Raw genomic sequence first — 18,715 nt, 5'->3', positions numbered from 1 at the left:
CTCACCTTGACAACTCACACATTTTGTGACAACCTCCACCTTTCTGTTCCTTCCTCCCTCGCACTTCTTTCCCACACCACATACTCCGACTGCTCTATATTACTGTGCTTGTTTCATGTTCTTCCACTTTGTGGGCCCTCCCCTTCCCAATTAGTATTTTGAGACAAGGGATCAAGTCTTCCACTTTAATTTCTTGTGGCATCTAAATAGGGTTTTCATATTAGTGACACCCACGTTAGCAGCCCTGGCTGACCTAGTTTCACAGCTGGAGTGAGGAGACCCTGACGACCACCTGGCACACTCCTCCCCACACACAGCAAACACCGCACCCCTCATTCAGATGTTCCTGGTGTCCTATAACTTGCCCAAAGCCAGATTTATTGCTCCAGCTGTAAAGTGTATCTTCTCTAAGCCTCACTTAAAAGCTACCACTTGGCAGAAGATCAAGTTAGAAGTGCCGGGTAGCAGGTGATGGCGAGGGTAGGAGGGGGTGGGGAAGACGGGGTGGAGCAAATAATTGAAGCTCTGTGAACTACCAGCTCAATATTTAACCTAACTGGTAATTTGCTGTGACAATTGTGCCACGAATGGAACACACTACTATGCAGGAATGTCACTCTCTAATTAAGAGGCCTCTGCTTTTCCTCGCCACCCGCACTTTAATAACACACGCAGAATGAGCCTCAGCTCCAGGAGCTAAGGGTTCTGTTAGGAGGCACGGGTGGCAGGACTGTGGCGTGCACATCCGCCCAAATGATGCCGCCTGGGTGAGCCTGCCAACGCCCCGTAGTTCTCCCCCAGCCAGAGCGGGGAACAGCGGGGAAGAGCGTTCAGGCCCCTCAAGACTGGAGGCCCACCTAACTGCCAGGCCTCTTCCCTGAGAGTCAGTGCGTGCCGCCACTGCAAATGACAGCTTCCCACAGCTCTGCTCTCCAACCAGGAAGTCTGGGTGTGGGTTTGATCCTTCAAGAGTAACTTTAATAAGGATTTTCCTAACAATGAGAATCCAGGGAAACTCATCTTCCTCTTAAAGACGGCAAGACAGGAACAGTGAAACCCACACCACTCACACCCCTAACCGCTGGCTGGAAGACAAAAGAATAGTATTAAAATCACAGCTCTAAAGAAAGATGCTGCCATCTTCTAAATGGAGGGCTAGATTCATGGAATGTGGCTGAGCAAGACAAACCATTTTCTGCTTAATTAGCGGCTCCTTTATGGAAGGTTTGCTGCCTGGAGAGAACACATTAGAGGCGAGCTCCTTCACTGGGACGTGCCTTTCTAAAGCTATCCGCATTTTAAATAAATAGTGGAGAAGGAAATTGGTGGCGGTGGTGGGAGTAGGGGTGCTATGGAAGCAGAAACGCTATACAAAAGACAAGCTTTGCATTACAAGCCTAAGTGTTGAGGAGATCAGTTTCCCGAGGCAAACACATAAGCCTCTAAAATTTTAGGCCAACAGAAATGACCTCTGTACCATGGCTGACTGAAGATATAAATAAACTTCAATATGAACAGCAGTGTCAACTGTGAGCGGGGAGATGAGAGTCCAATTGAGGCGTATTTTTAAAAAGTCCCAGTTCTTTCGGGCAGGACATTCGTGAGCACACAGAAGCTGCTCCCTGCAGCGAGCTCTCCGGCTTCACCAGGCACCCAGGTGATTACCTAACCATTGAAAGGAAGCTGTACCACACACAAGTTAAATATAGGCTGAGTTATCTGCATTTTACAAGCACCAAGAATGTTATCTGAGGAAGCTGTCATTTTTAATGACAGCACAAGCTTCCAATTACCAGCTGGGCGATACACTAGGGAGAAGCGATGATTTTATAAGAACGGCTCACAATTATTAAAAGTTTACATGATTACTTTGAAATTGAATAGAAATGGTTCTCCTGAGGCAGGTGGGATTAAGTTTGTCACATAGTCTATAATCAAGGCTGAAAAAATTTGTTTTCTTGAAAATCAGACATTTTGAGATTTGTCAACGGGCAGGGTAGAGGGGAGGTGGGGGGACAAAGAGGCAGCCACTGAGAGCCGAGCAAGGCTGAAAGGTTGTGAAGAAAAAATAGTCCAGCTGGTGGAGTCAACGTTTTAAATACACCTGCAAATTCACTGGCAAGTTGCAAACTCTTCTGTCAACCCAATGAGAGAGTTAGGGATCTGACGATTGATAAGTCCTCTTACACCCACTGTGATCAGGCATTATTCACACAAGGAACCCAGTCTCTTTCGGTGCCGTCTACCTAATATTTCAAGGCATCTAAAAGCTTCATCTGTCGGTGATAAATGGATGACGACTCATTCATTTATGAATGATTATTATCAGGGGCGGCACACATTCTTCCATATAGATCAAACAGTCTCTGATCTAAATGAAAACTACAACTTAGGAGTTTCGAATCACCCGATTCTTTGTGAAATCCTTCCTGATGACTCATTTCCAATGAGCTCTCTCCATTTGTTGAATTTTAATTTGACTTGTACTATTACTACTTAGCCACAAAGCCTTGCTCCTCCAAAAAGACCACAGTTCTTGGGGATGGCGTATTTTGATTTAAAATCACTTAAGAGGGTAGAACAGGTGGACAGTGGACTATTCATAGCTTTAGATAAAAAAAAATCAGGTTGACTTGTAGAGCTGACAATCAGAGACTGTTTCTGCCACACTAGCAGAAACCAAGAGGGTTTAGGTCACTTCACAGCCACAGCCCCATTCTGGTGACAGGTGGGACGAACCACCCATGGCTCCCAAGGTTGCCTTCCCCTGTCCTCCCTACGTTAATCTGCCTGCTTGTGCTCCAGAGGACTGTAGAGCCTGCTCAAATTATCTGCCAGCCCTTGATGGCACACAGGGCTAGAGTTATCACTCGACTAAGGCAAAGGAAAACCAATCAGACCCTAACAGAACAACAAAAGGCATGTGTTTTCATAGTGCCACAAAGGGCAGATGTTGGGCCCTCCCTGGTGGCGCAAGGGGTTAAGACACAACCTATGAAGCTATCCACAGCCACTGCAGCACAAGTTCAATCCCCAGCCAGGGAGCTACCCACATGGCGTGGCAGACCTCTCCTGTCTTGCCCGCTGCTCCCCTCAGTGTATTTCAGTACATCTGCCTGTTCTGTTCCCCACTGTGTCTCTGGTGAATCCTCTCACCCCCCAAACCTCTGGCCTGTACCCCAGTTCTTGTATGTATGAATAAATCTTTTTTTCAAAGAAGGGCAAATGTTTCTGCTCATCAAAAGCTGGATTTATAGCAATCAGAAGGTATAAGCACCCTGCAAGTCAACTGCCTCAATACATTTACACACCTAAACAGCCTAATACCAATTACAATCACACAGATCTGTTTTTATTGACAGAGATGTTTATCCTATATGCTGGAAGTGTTACAGATGGTTTGCATAGTATAATCCCATCTTTCATTAAAACTACATTTATATGCATATGTGCATAGAAAAAAGTAGGTTATTGCTGGTCGGTGGGATTGTGGGTAATTTCATTTTTTCTGATCTGCAGTTTATTTTCCTACGATCAATAAGGATTCCTTATGTACGAAATGGTCTTAACAGTTCCCATTCCCTTCCATTTATTTTATTATTTTTTATTTTTTTAAGATTTATTTATGAGCTGGGGTACAGGCCAGAGGTGCGGGGGGTGAGACAGTAGGGAACAGAACAGGCAGACTGACTGAAATACACCACTGAGGGGAGCAGCAGGCGAGACAGGAGAGGTCTGCATCCCCATGTGGATTTCTCCCTGGCCGGCCAGCCGGGGATAGAACTCGTGCTGCAGAGGCTGCGATTGCTTCATAGTGCGGTACTTAACCCCTTGCACCACCAGGGAGGCCCCCCTTCCATTTTTTAAAAGAGATTAACAAAACTTAACAGTTTCATAATAAAGTATACTCAGTGAAGACTTTTCCAAAGAAATGAAAATGAGACATCTGAACTCCATCCTTTTGAAGAAAAACGGATTACTTCCAAAAGTGTTTATAAGAGCCAGAACTCTCACCATCAGAGTAGATTATAAAACTTAAGAGTTATCAACCACATAAAGGGAGGGGAGAAATTCTCTTTGAGAGGAGGAAACAATTTACTACAGGAAGAGCGGCCTTCTAACAAGTGAAAGGAGACTAAACAACCTGTTTCATGTTCTATAAATAAAACCCTGGAAGGCATATTGCCAAAGAAACACAGTCAATATAAACCTTTATATACTGGGTTGCCAAACTTCACTTTAGACAGTATATTAATTATGTAGTCAATAACCATGGGTTTCATTAGTGTATTAAATACCACAATCAATATTATTTATACTTTTCGAAGATAGGCCACTCAGGGAAAAAAGTGGGGGTGGGGGTAAGTTTTGACCCTGCAGTTCAAAAAAGTCAGAACAGTACACTAGAGATTAGCAAGGCTTTAATAGGAAACATAAAACACTGGAAATATGGACAGAAATCAGATTACCTTTCCTCCTCTCCCCACCCCTACACAATGAGACTGAAGGGAACCCAAGAACCATTTAAAATAAAGGCAAAATTAGATTTTTTCCCTAATTGCTTCACACTGATGTCATAGTGTATGCAAAATAAACACTGATCTCCGAGTGGAAGATGAGAAATAGAACAAGAACAGCCTTTCGAGGTAAACTAATATCCAAGAGAATTCTAAGAACTGTAGGCCAGAATCTATTTAGGCACTCCTCAGGGACCAGAATCTCTTAAAAGTGTAACAGTGGAGCCAATTTCTGATGCTCTTTTACTGGTGATCTGGCTTTTCAGTAGGGAAATCTGCTGAACATCCTCCGTGGGGGGGCCTCCCTCCCCCAAGATGCTCCCTCCCACCTCACCCTCCATGGATTTCTAATCACACCCCTGTAGACATGCTGCTTTCAACCTGTGGTCACCTGGCATCACTGCCAGTCAGCCCTCTTCCCGGGGTAGACAGATGTGGGAGAGGAGGGAATGCTGGGAGTAGTAGATATAAAAGACTGGTTACTGGACTGAAAGCTAGATCACCACTTCCAACCCACAATTGTGTTGAAGACTATAATTTTCCAGTCAGTGCTTTATAAGCAAGGTCAGACAGAGAAGAACTTCCATAAAAATCATTGAGGCCTCAGCCAGAGAATCAAGTGCAGCTCAATGAACATCTTCTGAGACTAGAATGTGTCCAAACAATTAATGGGTCTGAGAAAAAGACCCTCTATGTCTGCTCCGAGGAAAGGGAGAATCCTGCCTGGTTCATTCAAGAAGAGGACAGCAGAGGTGAAGCAGACAGGCTGCCATCACGGCCGTGACACACTCTTCCCCAAGCTGCACTTCTACCAATTAAAAACCAGGCCCCGACAGCTGTAGGTTGACTACAACTCTGCCTGGATACTTGGAGACAAATGTGCAAATGTCAAGCGGTGGGTTGCAGCAACCAGATAGATAATTAATATGATTAGGAACACACAGAGTAAGCATGCGCTTGCTGACAGAAAAGCCCAGTAGCATAATTACTGTTTTCTTACTAGCTCACTGTCTACACACATTTCAAAGCCTGGTTGGTGTTAGGCTGCTGTGTAAACATCAATAAAATCCCAGAGTGCCGGATCATCAGCATTTTTGGGCACAATGGCTTTTTGTTTTTAGTATTTTCATTCTTTTAAAGATGTATATCAGGGGCCTCCCCAGTGGCGCAGCGGTTGAGCGCTGGGTTGCGAAGCTGCCCGCAGCCTCTACAGCGCCGGTTCAATGCCCGGCTGCTCTCCGGCCACCAGAGGAGGGTCCCACAGGGTGCGCAGACCCCTCCTGCCGCCCGCTGCTCCCCTCAGCAGTGTACTTCGGTCCTTCTGCCTGCTCTGCTCCCTGCTCTGGCTCTGGTGAATTCTCTCACCCTCCTGCGCTTCTGACTGTACCCACTGCTTCTATAAATAAATAAAAATAAATCTTAAAAAAAAAAAGTCTTAAGAAAAAAAAAAAAGATGTATTTCAGGACTGCAAACATTAAAAAGAATGATCTCCATACCTTGGACTAATCTTCGAGTTTGTGACGAGTTAACATCTCCCCCAAGTGAACATTTATTATGAAGGCTAATTAATTGCTTTCCAGTTACAAGAACCCTTTGCATTCAAAGAAAGTAGGATTCACAAGCACAGGATATACTGTTTATTAAAACAAAGCAAGGGAAACGATAGAGTTCTCTCTTCACAATCTCCTCTGTTTAACATGGCTTTAATCAGGGAAAGAAACACATAAATATAAGAAGTATGGATAGGTAGGAAAAGTGTGCATTCACTTAACAAAATGCAACATTGATTGAAGTGAAAACTAAAGCAATGCTTTGTAGTTGCCTGGATGTCCCCAGGGGACAGCAAGCCAATGCTTATCAACCTTCCTCAGAAGAGACAATTTTGATTAACATCAGGCCCATCTGACTCAGCCTATTAAACCCTGAAGGAAGGATATTCTTTCAGATATAAGAGATATGTCTTTGATTAATAATTCTACCCTATTGGCATTCTAAGCATTAACAACTCTGTGGCACCTCTAGGAAGAAAGCCTTTGAATTCTAGGAAGACACTTACTAAAATACCCATGTTCCACGCAACCACTTCTCAGTTCTCCCTCATGAGAAGGAACCCAAATTGCGATGGTGTCACCACTGGAGAAGTGGAAACCTTACTTACATAATTTATTTCACTGTTGCAGATTTAGGGTCAATTGCCTGTGACATAATTCCTGCTTCCAAGATAATGAAATCTTTAAAAAAAAAGACAAAAGCCTGAACACAGAGGGAGTGACCGGTACTGTACTGCCTGCCAGCTGACGCCCCCAGGTCTGACAGTTTATACCGCAGCTATCGGAGTGTATTTTCTTTTGCCTACCAATGGTTTCAAAAGCAGACAGAGGGGAAAATGCTTAGTCCACCACAAAGAGGCTCTATGCACTGTGCAGCTAATATGGAATTGTCACACAGGGAGTGAAAAGAAATCAATTTCATCTCAGCTCTTTATTTTCAAACTTCTGCCTAACACATTACTGCGTTTTTCCTGATGTTGGTTATCAGTCTCCTTCCATATTCTCTGTAGTCCACGGGCTTTGCCTCCATCACAGTGGCCTTAATTCGAGACTCATCCTTTAAGAAGAGAAAAGCAGTTTGTGAGTGTGGCATGTAGCAGCAGTGATAACCCCAGTGCTTTAGTGGTTTCAATGAGCCCGGCAGGACAATACATCAAGCCATGCTCAGTCATTCCAATAAAGAAAAAAAATTATAAGCACCAAATCCAAGATTTTGGAGGCCGTGAAAATGGACAGAACCACCCTTTAACAGGAGCCCCTTTCCTCGTGTTCCCACATACAGAGAGAATCCAGATGGGCTACTGACAGAATCCAGATGGGCTCAACCTACAAGGGTGCCTCAAGTTCGATCACTTCTTTATCCGGAGGAGCAGACAGGAGCCCACAGAGGGAAACTGTGCCTGTGGCCACATAGCTGGTTCTGAAAACTTTCATTTCATGAAAAGCTGAATGTGGTATAAAAGAAAAAGCCCCTGTGGCAGAGAAGACAAGGTTTGGGTCCCACGGCAATTCTGGGAGGCAACCTCTCTGCACATCACTCTCCTGTCCACACCATGAGGAGACTGAGACTGTTCAGATTCCTCCCTGATCCCACCCCACTCAGACATCCTATCACAGATGCCTCAGGTGAGGCCCTTATTCAATGCTTACAAACATACTTATTAGCAAGTACTAAGGTTAAGGTCCAACAATAAAACAGAACGAGTAAACCCTGCAACAAGCAAGGTTGTTTTCAGAATTCTCCCTCCTCACTCATACATCTACATTCAGGTAATGATGAGCACCTATCGCAGCAGGACAGGGTGATGCCCACAGGCCGCAGAGCATAGCTCACACACCTTCCCATGCTCAGTAATCACTAAATACAGTCACATTCATGAGTATGGTTAAAAGTGAAGCTCTGAAGTTGGATTGGCTGGACTGGAATTTTCATTCCGCCACTTGCAAGCATGCCTAAAGTAACTTTAGGCAAGGAACTTATTCTCAGAGGCCTACTTTTTCCCATCAGTAAAATGGATTAACAGCAGTGCCTACATAAAGGGTAACTGTGGGGATCCAGTGAGATAATACATGTGAGGGGCATTAGGCCACTAACTTTCAGTAAATAAATGCTGTTTTATTATGACTATGCAATACATAATGCTACAGGCAACTGAGAGAATTTTTAAGGTAATTTTAACTACATGTGGCCTGTGTTTCACATACTGTTGAATCCAAATCGTGTGGAAGAAATTATTTCACCAGACACAGCATTCTTTGTCAGTACACGCACCAAAAAATCCCCAAGCTTCAACGGAATAGTCACACAGCATTTCCCTCTTCCTAGATGTCTGACACTGGATATGATGCTTCACCCTCAGTTTCCTCACAGGAAAACAGACAATGGGCAGGGGAGGGGCAATGAGTAATAAACACAAGGTGCTTAGCATTGGGTCTGGCACACAGGAAGCGATGAACTGACAGCTAACATTACCAGGTTGTTGCTGGTGACAAACTGTCCAACTACCACCCACCTGCTGTGTGGGTGATCTTACTTACATTGTAGGTCTCTAGTTTGACCCTGATCCTGAATATGAAAGTTCGAAAGCTGACATTCTGGAAAATCTCTGTAAATGCATGTGTATTCTGCAAAAACAAATGCAAAACTTTTAAGCATGGGGACTACTGACCATTTGGAAACATGTCTATACATTTTTTAAAAACACCGAGAGAAGTATTACCTGCAGTGATCTGAAATTAAGAATGACTAATCTATATAAAACTGCTTAAGTGGAATTTTATTAAAAATTAAAAACATTCTACCTAGTCAAATTCATAGAGATAGAAAGAGAATGATGGTAGCCAGTGGCTGAGAAGAGAGCAAAGTGGGGAATCACTGTTTAATGGGTATTAAAATTCTGGAGATGAATGGTGATGATGGTTGCAAAATGTAAATGTACTTAATGCCACTGAACGGCACATTTAAAAAATGGCTAAAACAGGGCCTCCCTGGTGGTGCAAGAGGTTGAGTTTCAGCACTATGAAGCTATCTACAGCCATGCAGCATCAATTTGATCCTCGGCCAGGGAGCTGACCCACGTGGCACAGCAGATCTCTCCTGTCTCACCCGCTGCTCCCCTCAGCAGTGTATTTCAGTAGATCTGCCTGTTCTGCTCCCCACTCTGTCTCTGGTGAATCCTCTCATCTCCTGCACCTCTGGCCTGTACCCCAGTTCTTGTATGCATAAAATAAACCTTTCCCAAAAAATGGTTAAAAAGGTGAATGTTATGTATATTAAACTATAATTTAAAGAGTCAAAACACTCGTAGAAAACACATTTCTAAACTTTTAGAAGTTTGTGATGATCTAGTATCTTAATCATACATTAAGAGCTGGGGGGGAAACACTCAGAAGAAAGTTCAAAATGCTGTACACATTATTTCAGCCTCTATAATTATAGCTACTGATTTGGTATATGTGCTGCCGAAGCAAGCACTACAGCTACTGATTTGGGAGTAAGTAAACTAATGAAGTAGACAAAGGTTAGGGAAAGTTTAGAAAACAGTCTTCTCCCTCTTTCTCTCACCCCTCATCAGAAGTCTGGTAAACAGAGAAGGATTAGCATAGGCATTTTGTATAAATATGTATAAATTTGTATAACTATATAAGGTTAATAATTCACATCAGCCAAGTATTAGCTTTGCAAGCCCATAGAAGATAAAAACGGCTTTGTTACATAGAATTCTTTTGTTGGGCCTCCCTGGTGGCACAGGGGGTTGAGACGCAGTCTATGAAGCTATCCGCAGCCACTGCAGCATGAGCTCGATCCCCAGCCAGGGAGCTACCTACATAGCACAGCAGACCTCTCCTGCCTCGCCTGCTGCTCCCCTCAGCAGTGTATTTCCATCAATCTGCCTGTTTCCTCACTCTGTCTCTGGTGAATCCTCTTGCCCCCCGCACCTCTGGCCTGTGCCCCAGTTCTTGTATGCACGAATAAATCAATCTTTTAAAAAAACGTAACAAACAAACAAAAAAGTCAAAATTCTTCTTAGTGGCTTTTACAAGTATTCTAATCAATCTGGAGGAAAAAAGAAAAAAAAAACTAGAAAGATGCTAATTTGTGTGACCCAAAAAACACAGCTTTTATTGGTCTTCTTTATGTGTTTTATATGAACATATATTTTCCCCAAGTTTAGCATAATTAGTAATCTATTTTTCTGCATCAACTAAAATGTGAAAATACAAATGAAAATGAAAGTTATTTTAAAAAGTTACTTGATAAGAATGGCATCTGATGACTGAAATAGCAAATACCTCAGGTGTGAATTTAAACCAGGATTTGATTCAACTTCAGGAAGGTGGTTTATTATGTTAAAAGGCACAACCTGTACTTCAGGTTATTTCAGAAGACACCATATAGACTTCAAGCGATTGCAGGCACACCAACACTGGTGTCCTAACAGTAATATGAGAAACAAGTGGTTTTCTAAGTACTCTTATACATTAAGTCACCATTTCATTGTTAGCACATCCAAGATGGAGGAAATCAGACAAAATCAGATGAGCTCTCAATCATCAGATTAAGAAGCTATATACTAAGAAGCTCCCTCCCCGACCAGGGAGCTAACCTACACATCTCCTGTCTCACCCACTGCTCCCCGGAGCAGTGTATTTTGGTCGATCTGCCTGGTCTGTTCCCCACTCTGTCTCTGGTGAGTCCTCTCAACCCTGCCTCTGCCCCCTCAGCCTTCTTTATTCTATGCATAAATAAATAAATCTTAAAAAAAAAAAAAAAAAAAGATGTGGCCAACCTTCTCTCTTAACTCCCCAAGATAAGCAGCGCTCTGTCCAAGGATGGCCTCTGCAGAATCCTGGAAACAAGTGACCCACTGATTCTCATGAAAATCAGCAATATTTACCTAAAAACAAAAAACAAACAAACAAACAAAAAAAACACCTCGGTATTATTTCAGCATATAAACAATAAGATACATTCAGGAGATAGGGAGATTAACTTTTCCCATTCATTAAAATAATTTTTAGGGGGAAAAAAACCATTACCACAGTATGTACTATCTCCTTTCTAAAGCATGTAACAGCAGCTTAAAATACTAAGGCTGGATCACAGCAGGAACACAACACACTGTGGATATGTGATTTCAGATCTTAGTTCCCTTAAGCTGCAAAGGCCTTGGAACTAAAAATTTTGAATAAGCCTCGAATGCAGGCTCTCTGCACTTTATATTTTACCTTCTCCAAACAGTAGGAGGAGTTCCATGAGGTTCCAGACACTACTGAACATCCTAGACAATTTAAAAGTCTGACCTAAGGGTTTCATCAGTTACCAAATTTGCCTAGCTACAGAAATGGGACTCCAGTTGGACCATGGTGTAAAATTAAATGGGAGAGTGTCCAAGAATCCACTTGCTAAGGTAAATGGCCTACTAGAAGGGAGAGCAAACATTTTTCTTTAAAGGTGTCATTTTGATGATTTTACATATCCACTTTACATATACCAGGAATTTAACATTAAAATAAAAGAATGTATCAAATACTAGGGCTCACACCTACAGCTTACCCCATGCTGCCCTCCCTCCAGAGGCACTCTGTTCTACAGGGCAAGGAGAGCAACTGTGGAGGGGGCCCACTAGGAAAGCATCCCATGAAACCAGTGTGTCCAGCCCACTCCTTGGAAGTTTTTTTTTTTTTTTTAAAGATTTATTTCTTTCTTTATAAAAGCACTGGGTACAGTCAGAAGCGCGGGAGGGTGAGAGAATTCACTGAGCCAGAGTGGGGGAGCAGAACAGGCAGAAGGACCGAAGTACACTGCTGAGGGGAGCAACAGGCGGCAGGAGAGGTCTGCGCGCCATGTGGGACCCTCCTCCAGTGGCCTGGGAGCAGCCGGGGATCGAACTGGTGCTGCAGAGGCTGCGGCCAGCTTCGCAACCCAGTGCTCAATCACTGCGCCACCGGGGAGGTCCACTCCTTGGAAGTTTAACAGAAAGTCTGATGGTGGGCCTCCCCTGGTGGCGCAGTGGTTGAGCACTGAGTTGAGAGCCTGCAGCCTCTGCAGCATCGTTTCAATCCCCGGCCACTGGCAAGGGTCCCAGCAAAAAAAAAAAAAAAGGAAGTCTGATGGAATAAACTACCTAAAACAATTTTCTTCATCTTACTTCAAAAAATCATTTGCAGAAAACAAGCCTAAATGGAGAACTTCCCTGCCATATATTTGAATGAGAATCCTTTATCTAAAGATTTTTTTCTTCAATTTCCTACTACAAGAAAATACATTGTAGGAAAAAAAAAAGGAAAATGCAGAAAAATATTCAGAAGGAAGTAAAAATCAACTAGTATTTGTTGGGCCTCCCCGGTGGCGCAGCGGTTGAGCGCTGGGTTGCGAAGCTGCCCGCAGCCTTTGCAGTGCTGGTTCGATCCCCGGCTGCTCCCAGGCCACTGGAGGAGGGTCCCACATGGCGCGCAGACCTCTCCTGCCGCCCACTGCTCCCCTCAGCAGTGTACCCCGGTCCTTCTGCCTGTTCTGCTCCCCACTCTGGCGAATTCACTCACCCTCCCGCGCTTCTGACTGTACCCAGTGCTTGTATAAATAAATAAATCTTAAAAAAAAAAACTAGTATTTGTTGCTTATTATGGTTTTTGTCAAGATTATATAAAACACACCATTTTAAATTTGCTATTTTCAATTAATAAAAGCTAAACACTTATTTGCCATTTAATAATCTTCATTAGCAATAGTTTTCAAACATGTTAACAGTAGAAACTGTCAAATAAATGGCAAATTCTAACAACTACTTGAAGTTGTTATTCCACTCTACTTACAGGAATTAACCAGAATATTAAGGATATTAAGTTGAATACAAGCTCTCAAAATAAACAGGGTAACAGACAACTTTTTTTTTTTAATGGATTTTTTTTTTTTAAAGATTAATTTTTATTTATTTATTTATTTATACAAGCACTGGGTACAGTCAGAAGCGTGGGAGGGTGAGAGAATTCACCAGAGCCAGAGCAGGGAGCAGAGCAGGCAGAAGGACCGAAGTACACTGCTGAGGGGAGCAGCGGGCGGCAGGAGAGGTCTGCGCGCCATGTGGGATCCTCCTCCGGTGGCCGGGGAGCAGCCGGGGATCGAACCGGTGCCGCAGAGGCCGCGGGCAGCTTCGCAACCCAGCGCTCAACCGCTGCGCCAGCGGGGAGGCCCGTAACAGACAACTTTATACAGATTAACATCTCTGATTTTTTTTCTTTAGGAGATATCCCCTCCAAGTGTTTACTGTGTCAAAAAAAAATTTTTTTTTAAAGGCTTCTGATATATTAGTGCCAAATCACCTTCTAGAAAAAAAAGTGTCCATTTTCTTTACCTTTATTATAATTTAGTATAATTTAAAAAAGGACTTACACCTTCCATTTTAAAGACTTAAATGAGAAACAATCCTTATAATCAAAACAGCCACAATCTTACATCAGAGTGCAGTCACCTTCCTGATGTACATTCCAGTCAGCTCTAGGAAGGGCGAGAGGTTTTCCACAAGAAAAATAACAAAACATAGGCATCGGCTGTGAACAGGTCATTTCTGCCCTCCAAAAATGTCATTTCAAATAAATTTATCTTCTTAACAGTTGGTAGGTGAGGGCCACCACTGCTGTCTTTGTATATGCACAGCAGACTGAAATCAGGCAGGTACCTGAATGCAACTTTCTGGTATGCGAAAAGCTTTTAGTAACAGAAAACAGACTGCTATTTTGTTCAGTGGAAGGCTCATTAGCTCCATATTTATAGAATAATAAGCTCTTTAGCACTTCCTCATCTGCAGGCTTCCTACCACAAGTGTCCTTGTTTTTACGGTTGGGCCTGGCCTTTGGTGTGGACTCAAGATAACACCACAGTGGTTCTCATCTACCCATTCTACTTACTGACAGAATCATGCGGTACTTGAAATTGGGAAATTCACTGTCACATTTCTCGCAGCGGTATAATCCGTTCTGTTGATCAATCACTTTCTTATTGCAATCCTGATTTGGACAGGCTTGGTACATGCAGTTCTCTTTGCGAGCAAGAATCACTGTTGCCACAGAGCTAAAATAGTCGGCCTTCAAGAGAAAAAGGGTGACATGGAACACAGAGCACCAGAATTGGACTTAGAGGCAGTCCAAAGCTTGACTTTACTTGTAAGTGGTAAATGTTTACATATGGGAATTCTTAAGATCACAGTCCCATGATTATAGGGAATCATTCATACTGTAGTTTTAGAAATCATTGTGCTGACTACAAAACTCATGAAGCTACAAGTTCTAAAGCATACACTTCATAAAGATGAGTTAATTCGAAATTAGAATAAATTAAATACAACTGAAACAGACTACACAAAAGATAAAGATTTTAAAAACTTGTTCTTCCTGTTCTTCTGACCCTCCAAAGGTGACAGATTTAGGAACAGAGTCATGCAGCAGAGCACAGTGCACATATGGCCAAGCAGCGCTCCCGCTTTAAAAATAACAGCAGTGATTTCTAGGGCCTAGATTCCTATCTATCTATCTATCTATCTATCTATCTATCTATCTATCTATCTATCTATCTATCTATGATGACCCTTTGTCTAAGTCAGGGGTCAGCAAATATTTCTGTAAAAAGCCATATAGTAAATATTTAAGGTTTTATAAAACCACTTGGTCATAGTCTGCTGCAGTTACTCAGTCCTGCTGTTGTGGTACAAGACTATATGTAAATGAAAGCATTTACATGGCTGTATTAAAATAAAACTATTTACAACAGGTGGCAGGTCTGTTTGCATTCTTAAATCCTGGTCTAAGAATGAACAAGCGCCGGGCTTCCCCTGGTGGCGCAGCGGTTGAGCGCTGGGTTGCAAGGCTGTCGGCAAGCCTCTGCAGCGCCAGTTCGATGCCTGGCCACCGGCGAGGGTCCCACAAAAAAAAAAAAAAGAATGAACAAGTGCCTTCCAAGTGGAGAAATCACTGATAAGTAAATATAGCGAGGACTAAGTCACATGCTTGGGCTTTCTGTTGTTGCTATTTCTTTTGCTTTTAAACTCCATTATATAAAGGATAGGGGATGGATGATATGAGCGTGAACAGTTCCCTTGTGGTATACTCTGGGTTCAGAGGTCAGCTAACCTCTGGGCTTCCTAGTATCTCAGCTCAAACAAGGTAAAACAGTAATGTGGATATTTAAAGAGTTTGGGTAAGTTCTCAATCTAAAAGGTTCTAGAGTAAGCCTCCTAGGAGAAGAATTTCCTAGGAGTTAGTCAGTATTTTCAGGTAAGGTTTAAATTCAAAGCAAGCCTTTAAAATTTGGGTGCAAGAAAGTATTCCTTGGCTTGATTTCTTATTATATACTTTCGATCTAAGAAAGAAAGTGGGTAACAACAGAGCCCTGAGAGGCTGGACAACAGATCTGTCCAATGTTTAAAATCTCAGGATGCTGGAGCATATGAGTTACAGTTGATGACAACAATGGTCAAGGGAACAGGGTAAAATGAGACAGTGAGGGGTAATAAATATTTTGTTATGATATGAAAACAGTAAATTGGGAATTGCTATTTGGGGAGCATAAAGAGAAATCAATGATTTAAATACTGAACTGCTGACAGAATACAGGTTTTGATCTAGATAGGAGTCATTCAATACAACATTGAAATGGAAACTGCAACTAAAGTCAAAAACCCAAGCCAGTTCTTTTCAGAATACTGGTGGTACGAAGTTAACATTCTCTAACCAGTGAAAGCACATGTGAACGCCTGATAACTGACACTGAGTCTGACTAATGTTCAGTGTGAGTTATAACCTCAAAAATGATCTCCTTGGTATGTGAGCATTTCAACTGGCAGGAACAATCACAGTAAAGAAATATGGACTCGGGGCCTTTCCTGTTGGCGCAGGCAGTTGAGCGCCGTGCTGTGAAGCTGTCTGCAGCCTCTGCAGCACCAGTTTGATCCCGGCCGGCCAGCTGGCCGGCGAGTGTCCCACATGGCACGGCAGACCTTTCCTGTCATGCCCACTGCTCCCCTCCAGCAGTGTATTTCATCAGTCTGCCTATTCTGTTCCCTACTCTGTCTCTGGTGAATCCTCTCACCCTCCCGCGCATCTGGCCTATACCCTGGTTCTTGTGTAAAATAAATAAATCTTAAAAAAAAAAAAAAGAAATATGGCCTCGAAGGCAGCTTGGATATTTCCAGTTCTTTAAGATCCCTCTAAGAATTAAATAACTTTCTAAATCAGACTTTCCAACATGTTTATGCCTCAACATACCCGAGGGAGGCAACATGCTATTAATAAACACCTTAACCCTGGCAGCAATTCTCAACCATTGCCACCCTCTGGTCAAAGTCCCAGTTACAAATCTTTGCTCAAAACTCATCTCTGAAAACAAGTGCCAGAAATCAGATCTGAAAACTCCTTTTTGCCTACTTTTGTGCTCTTATGAAGAAAGTTACAAATGCAGGATACCTTGTCTCCATGGCCCAGGTTCTCTGATTTAACCTCGTATAAAGTTTTCCAATTGGTGTTGCTCCCTCCTGTTCCTCCACCCTTCAGATCAGAGATGGAAATACCATCTAAGGCTTGTCCTTCTGAGTCAAACCTGAAAAATAAATGGAGAATCATGACAGGACAGCACACTATATACAAACTAAATCTGTCCCTTCTTTCCATGTCAGATACAAACTACCTTCCTTACCCGCAACTTTCATAGGTCACAGTCACATGAACTATACTATCTTCCTGCTCAATGACCTCTTTTTGTCTCAACTGCTTTGATGCCCCCCAGTGGTCAAGAAAGACCAAAGTACCACAGAACATTTTCTGTGGTAGCTCTGCACAGCAACAATGGCCAGAGGATTCCAATATTAAAAACAGTAACCTAGAATGCCAACAACAAAAAAACAGTACTTTGAGCTCTGGTGTAGTTGTTTGGGCTGCTGATACAATATCATTATTGAAATTTATCAGTACAGAAAGTGATAGCTGACATGTAACAGAGTAGCAAAAAATGTTCCCACACCAAAGATCTTTTAAGCCTGATATAGAGTGCAAAAGATGATATAACTCCATGTGATTTCTTAGAAGGTATTATCTGTTTTCTTGCAGATTTATCTTCTTAGTGAGATTTCACATATGCCAAAATTAAAGCTAATTTTCTAAGTTGTTTATTAAAATTCACTATATACTTATTGATCATGGAAACTGCTTGATCATGTATCAGCTGATAGGAAGGAAAGGAAGTCAGGGAGAAAGTGGTTCACAAACATACTTGTGGCATTGAAGAGTGAGTCTGAGATTAAATAAACAAAACACGTGCTAATGCAACCCAAGAGGAGGAAAACTAAAAGCTAACCAAACAGGTCCCTTAAAGAGGCCATCTAACAGAATGGATGTTGCCCTATGCTTGTAGACAATTGCCTTCTCAGTCTGTCAGGTAAGTGGCAAAATCTGTCACAGAGGCACAGAAAGGTCCATAAATCTGCTTCATCACTACTAGCTACACAAGTTTACGATTTCAAAAACTCCACAGAGACATTTGCCACCAGAGACAGCTTATCAGGAGTCAACAGGGCAAGAAGAGAGGCAGCCCTTCTACAATAAAAATTCCAGTTTGTTATAACTGAGATCTAAACATCCCCTATCCTTGCTTAGGTGTGGTGTTTGTATTCAACTTCATTTTAATGAATTCCAAGTTATTTACTCCTGAGGACAGCCATGTCTTTTTACGCTGATCATAGTTACCGACAAGGAAAATATGAAGACCTTCATCTGGGCATGCAATTAACCTGGGTCAAGCAGCTCCATAGCCCAAAAGTAAATCAAGCAACAAAGACAAAGTTGTGGTTCTTTCTGGTAAGATTATTAGTGGACCCTGCTTTATAATATAACATCAGCTATTAGAACAGTTAAATAAAGAACATGTGGGTAATACCCATGACATGAACATGCCAGTAGACATTTCATGAAAATATTCAAATACTGGTGCTACTGGCTCGCATTACTCAAAACAAAAATGGAGGAATATGCCATATGAGCTAATTCTTTAGTCAAACCCTGAGGCGTTAACTGGAAAGAAACACATTCCCCCTGTGACTATAGCTATACAAATTATTTAAGCTCAAGCTAAAGTGTTTTCCCTGACCACATCAATTCCTGCATACCACACTTCAGTTTGAAGTGCTCTTTTAAGGCAGTTTTAACACCTAAAAAGCTAGACACAGTGAGGAGATTTTAATAGGCTCGCCTCATCTCTCGAGTGCTCTGGGAATAACAATATAATGCCAACAAAAGCCCATTGTTCCCACTGCACTTTATCAGAATCCAGAGAATACACACTAGAAGATGTGAGCCAGCATCAAAGATTGGATGGAATAACACGCACTTTCTCCCCAACACCACAAAAGCTCTCTGCTTTAAAACTAGGAAAGAAAGATGCCTTCAGGCCTCCAGTCCTTCAGCACATGGCTGCTAACCTGGCCTTACCCTGTTTTGGCAGGATCCTGGTGGGCAAGCAACACTTCCATTCTAATTGCCTCCTCAACTGTCCAGATCTGTCACAGGATTACAGGTTTGTCAGTTTAAGGGCTTTAAAACCATGCTCTCAGAAGGTGTTATACCTCCAAGAAATATAGGAACTGCTCCATTTGGGAAGGAAG

General features: G+C 42.5%; 1 protein-coding gene across 1 annotated transcript in view; it reads right to left on the bottom strand.

Moving 5' to 3' along the window:
• Window positions 1-18,715, bottom strand: part of RPA1 (replication protein A1) — a gene marked incomplete at both ends in the record, with an annotated part of 64,251 nt that overhangs the window by 23,189 nt on the left and 22,347 nt on the right. Inside the window, 5 exons of the mRNA XM_084237858.1 lie at window positions 7,030-7,125; window positions 8,607-8,693; window positions 10,859-10,966; window positions 13,977-14,153; window positions 16,527-16,659. Coding sequence (XP_084093984.1) covers window positions 7,030-7,125; window positions 8,607-8,693; window positions 10,859-10,966; window positions 13,977-14,153; window positions 16,527-16,659 — 601 coding nt within the window. The remainder of the gene's footprint in view (window positions 1-7,029; window positions 7,126-8,606; window positions 8,694-10,858; window positions 10,967-13,976; window positions 14,154-16,526; window positions 16,660-18,715) is intronic.

This window comes from Talpa europaea (genome assembly GCF_964194135.1).
Source record: "Talpa europaea genome assembly, chromosome: 7".
NCBI classification, from domain to species: domain Eukaryota; kingdom Metazoa; phylum Chordata; class Mammalia; order Eulipotyphla; family Talpidae; genus Talpa; species Talpa europaea.
This window is presented reverse-complemented; position numbering and strand designations above follow the sequence as displayed.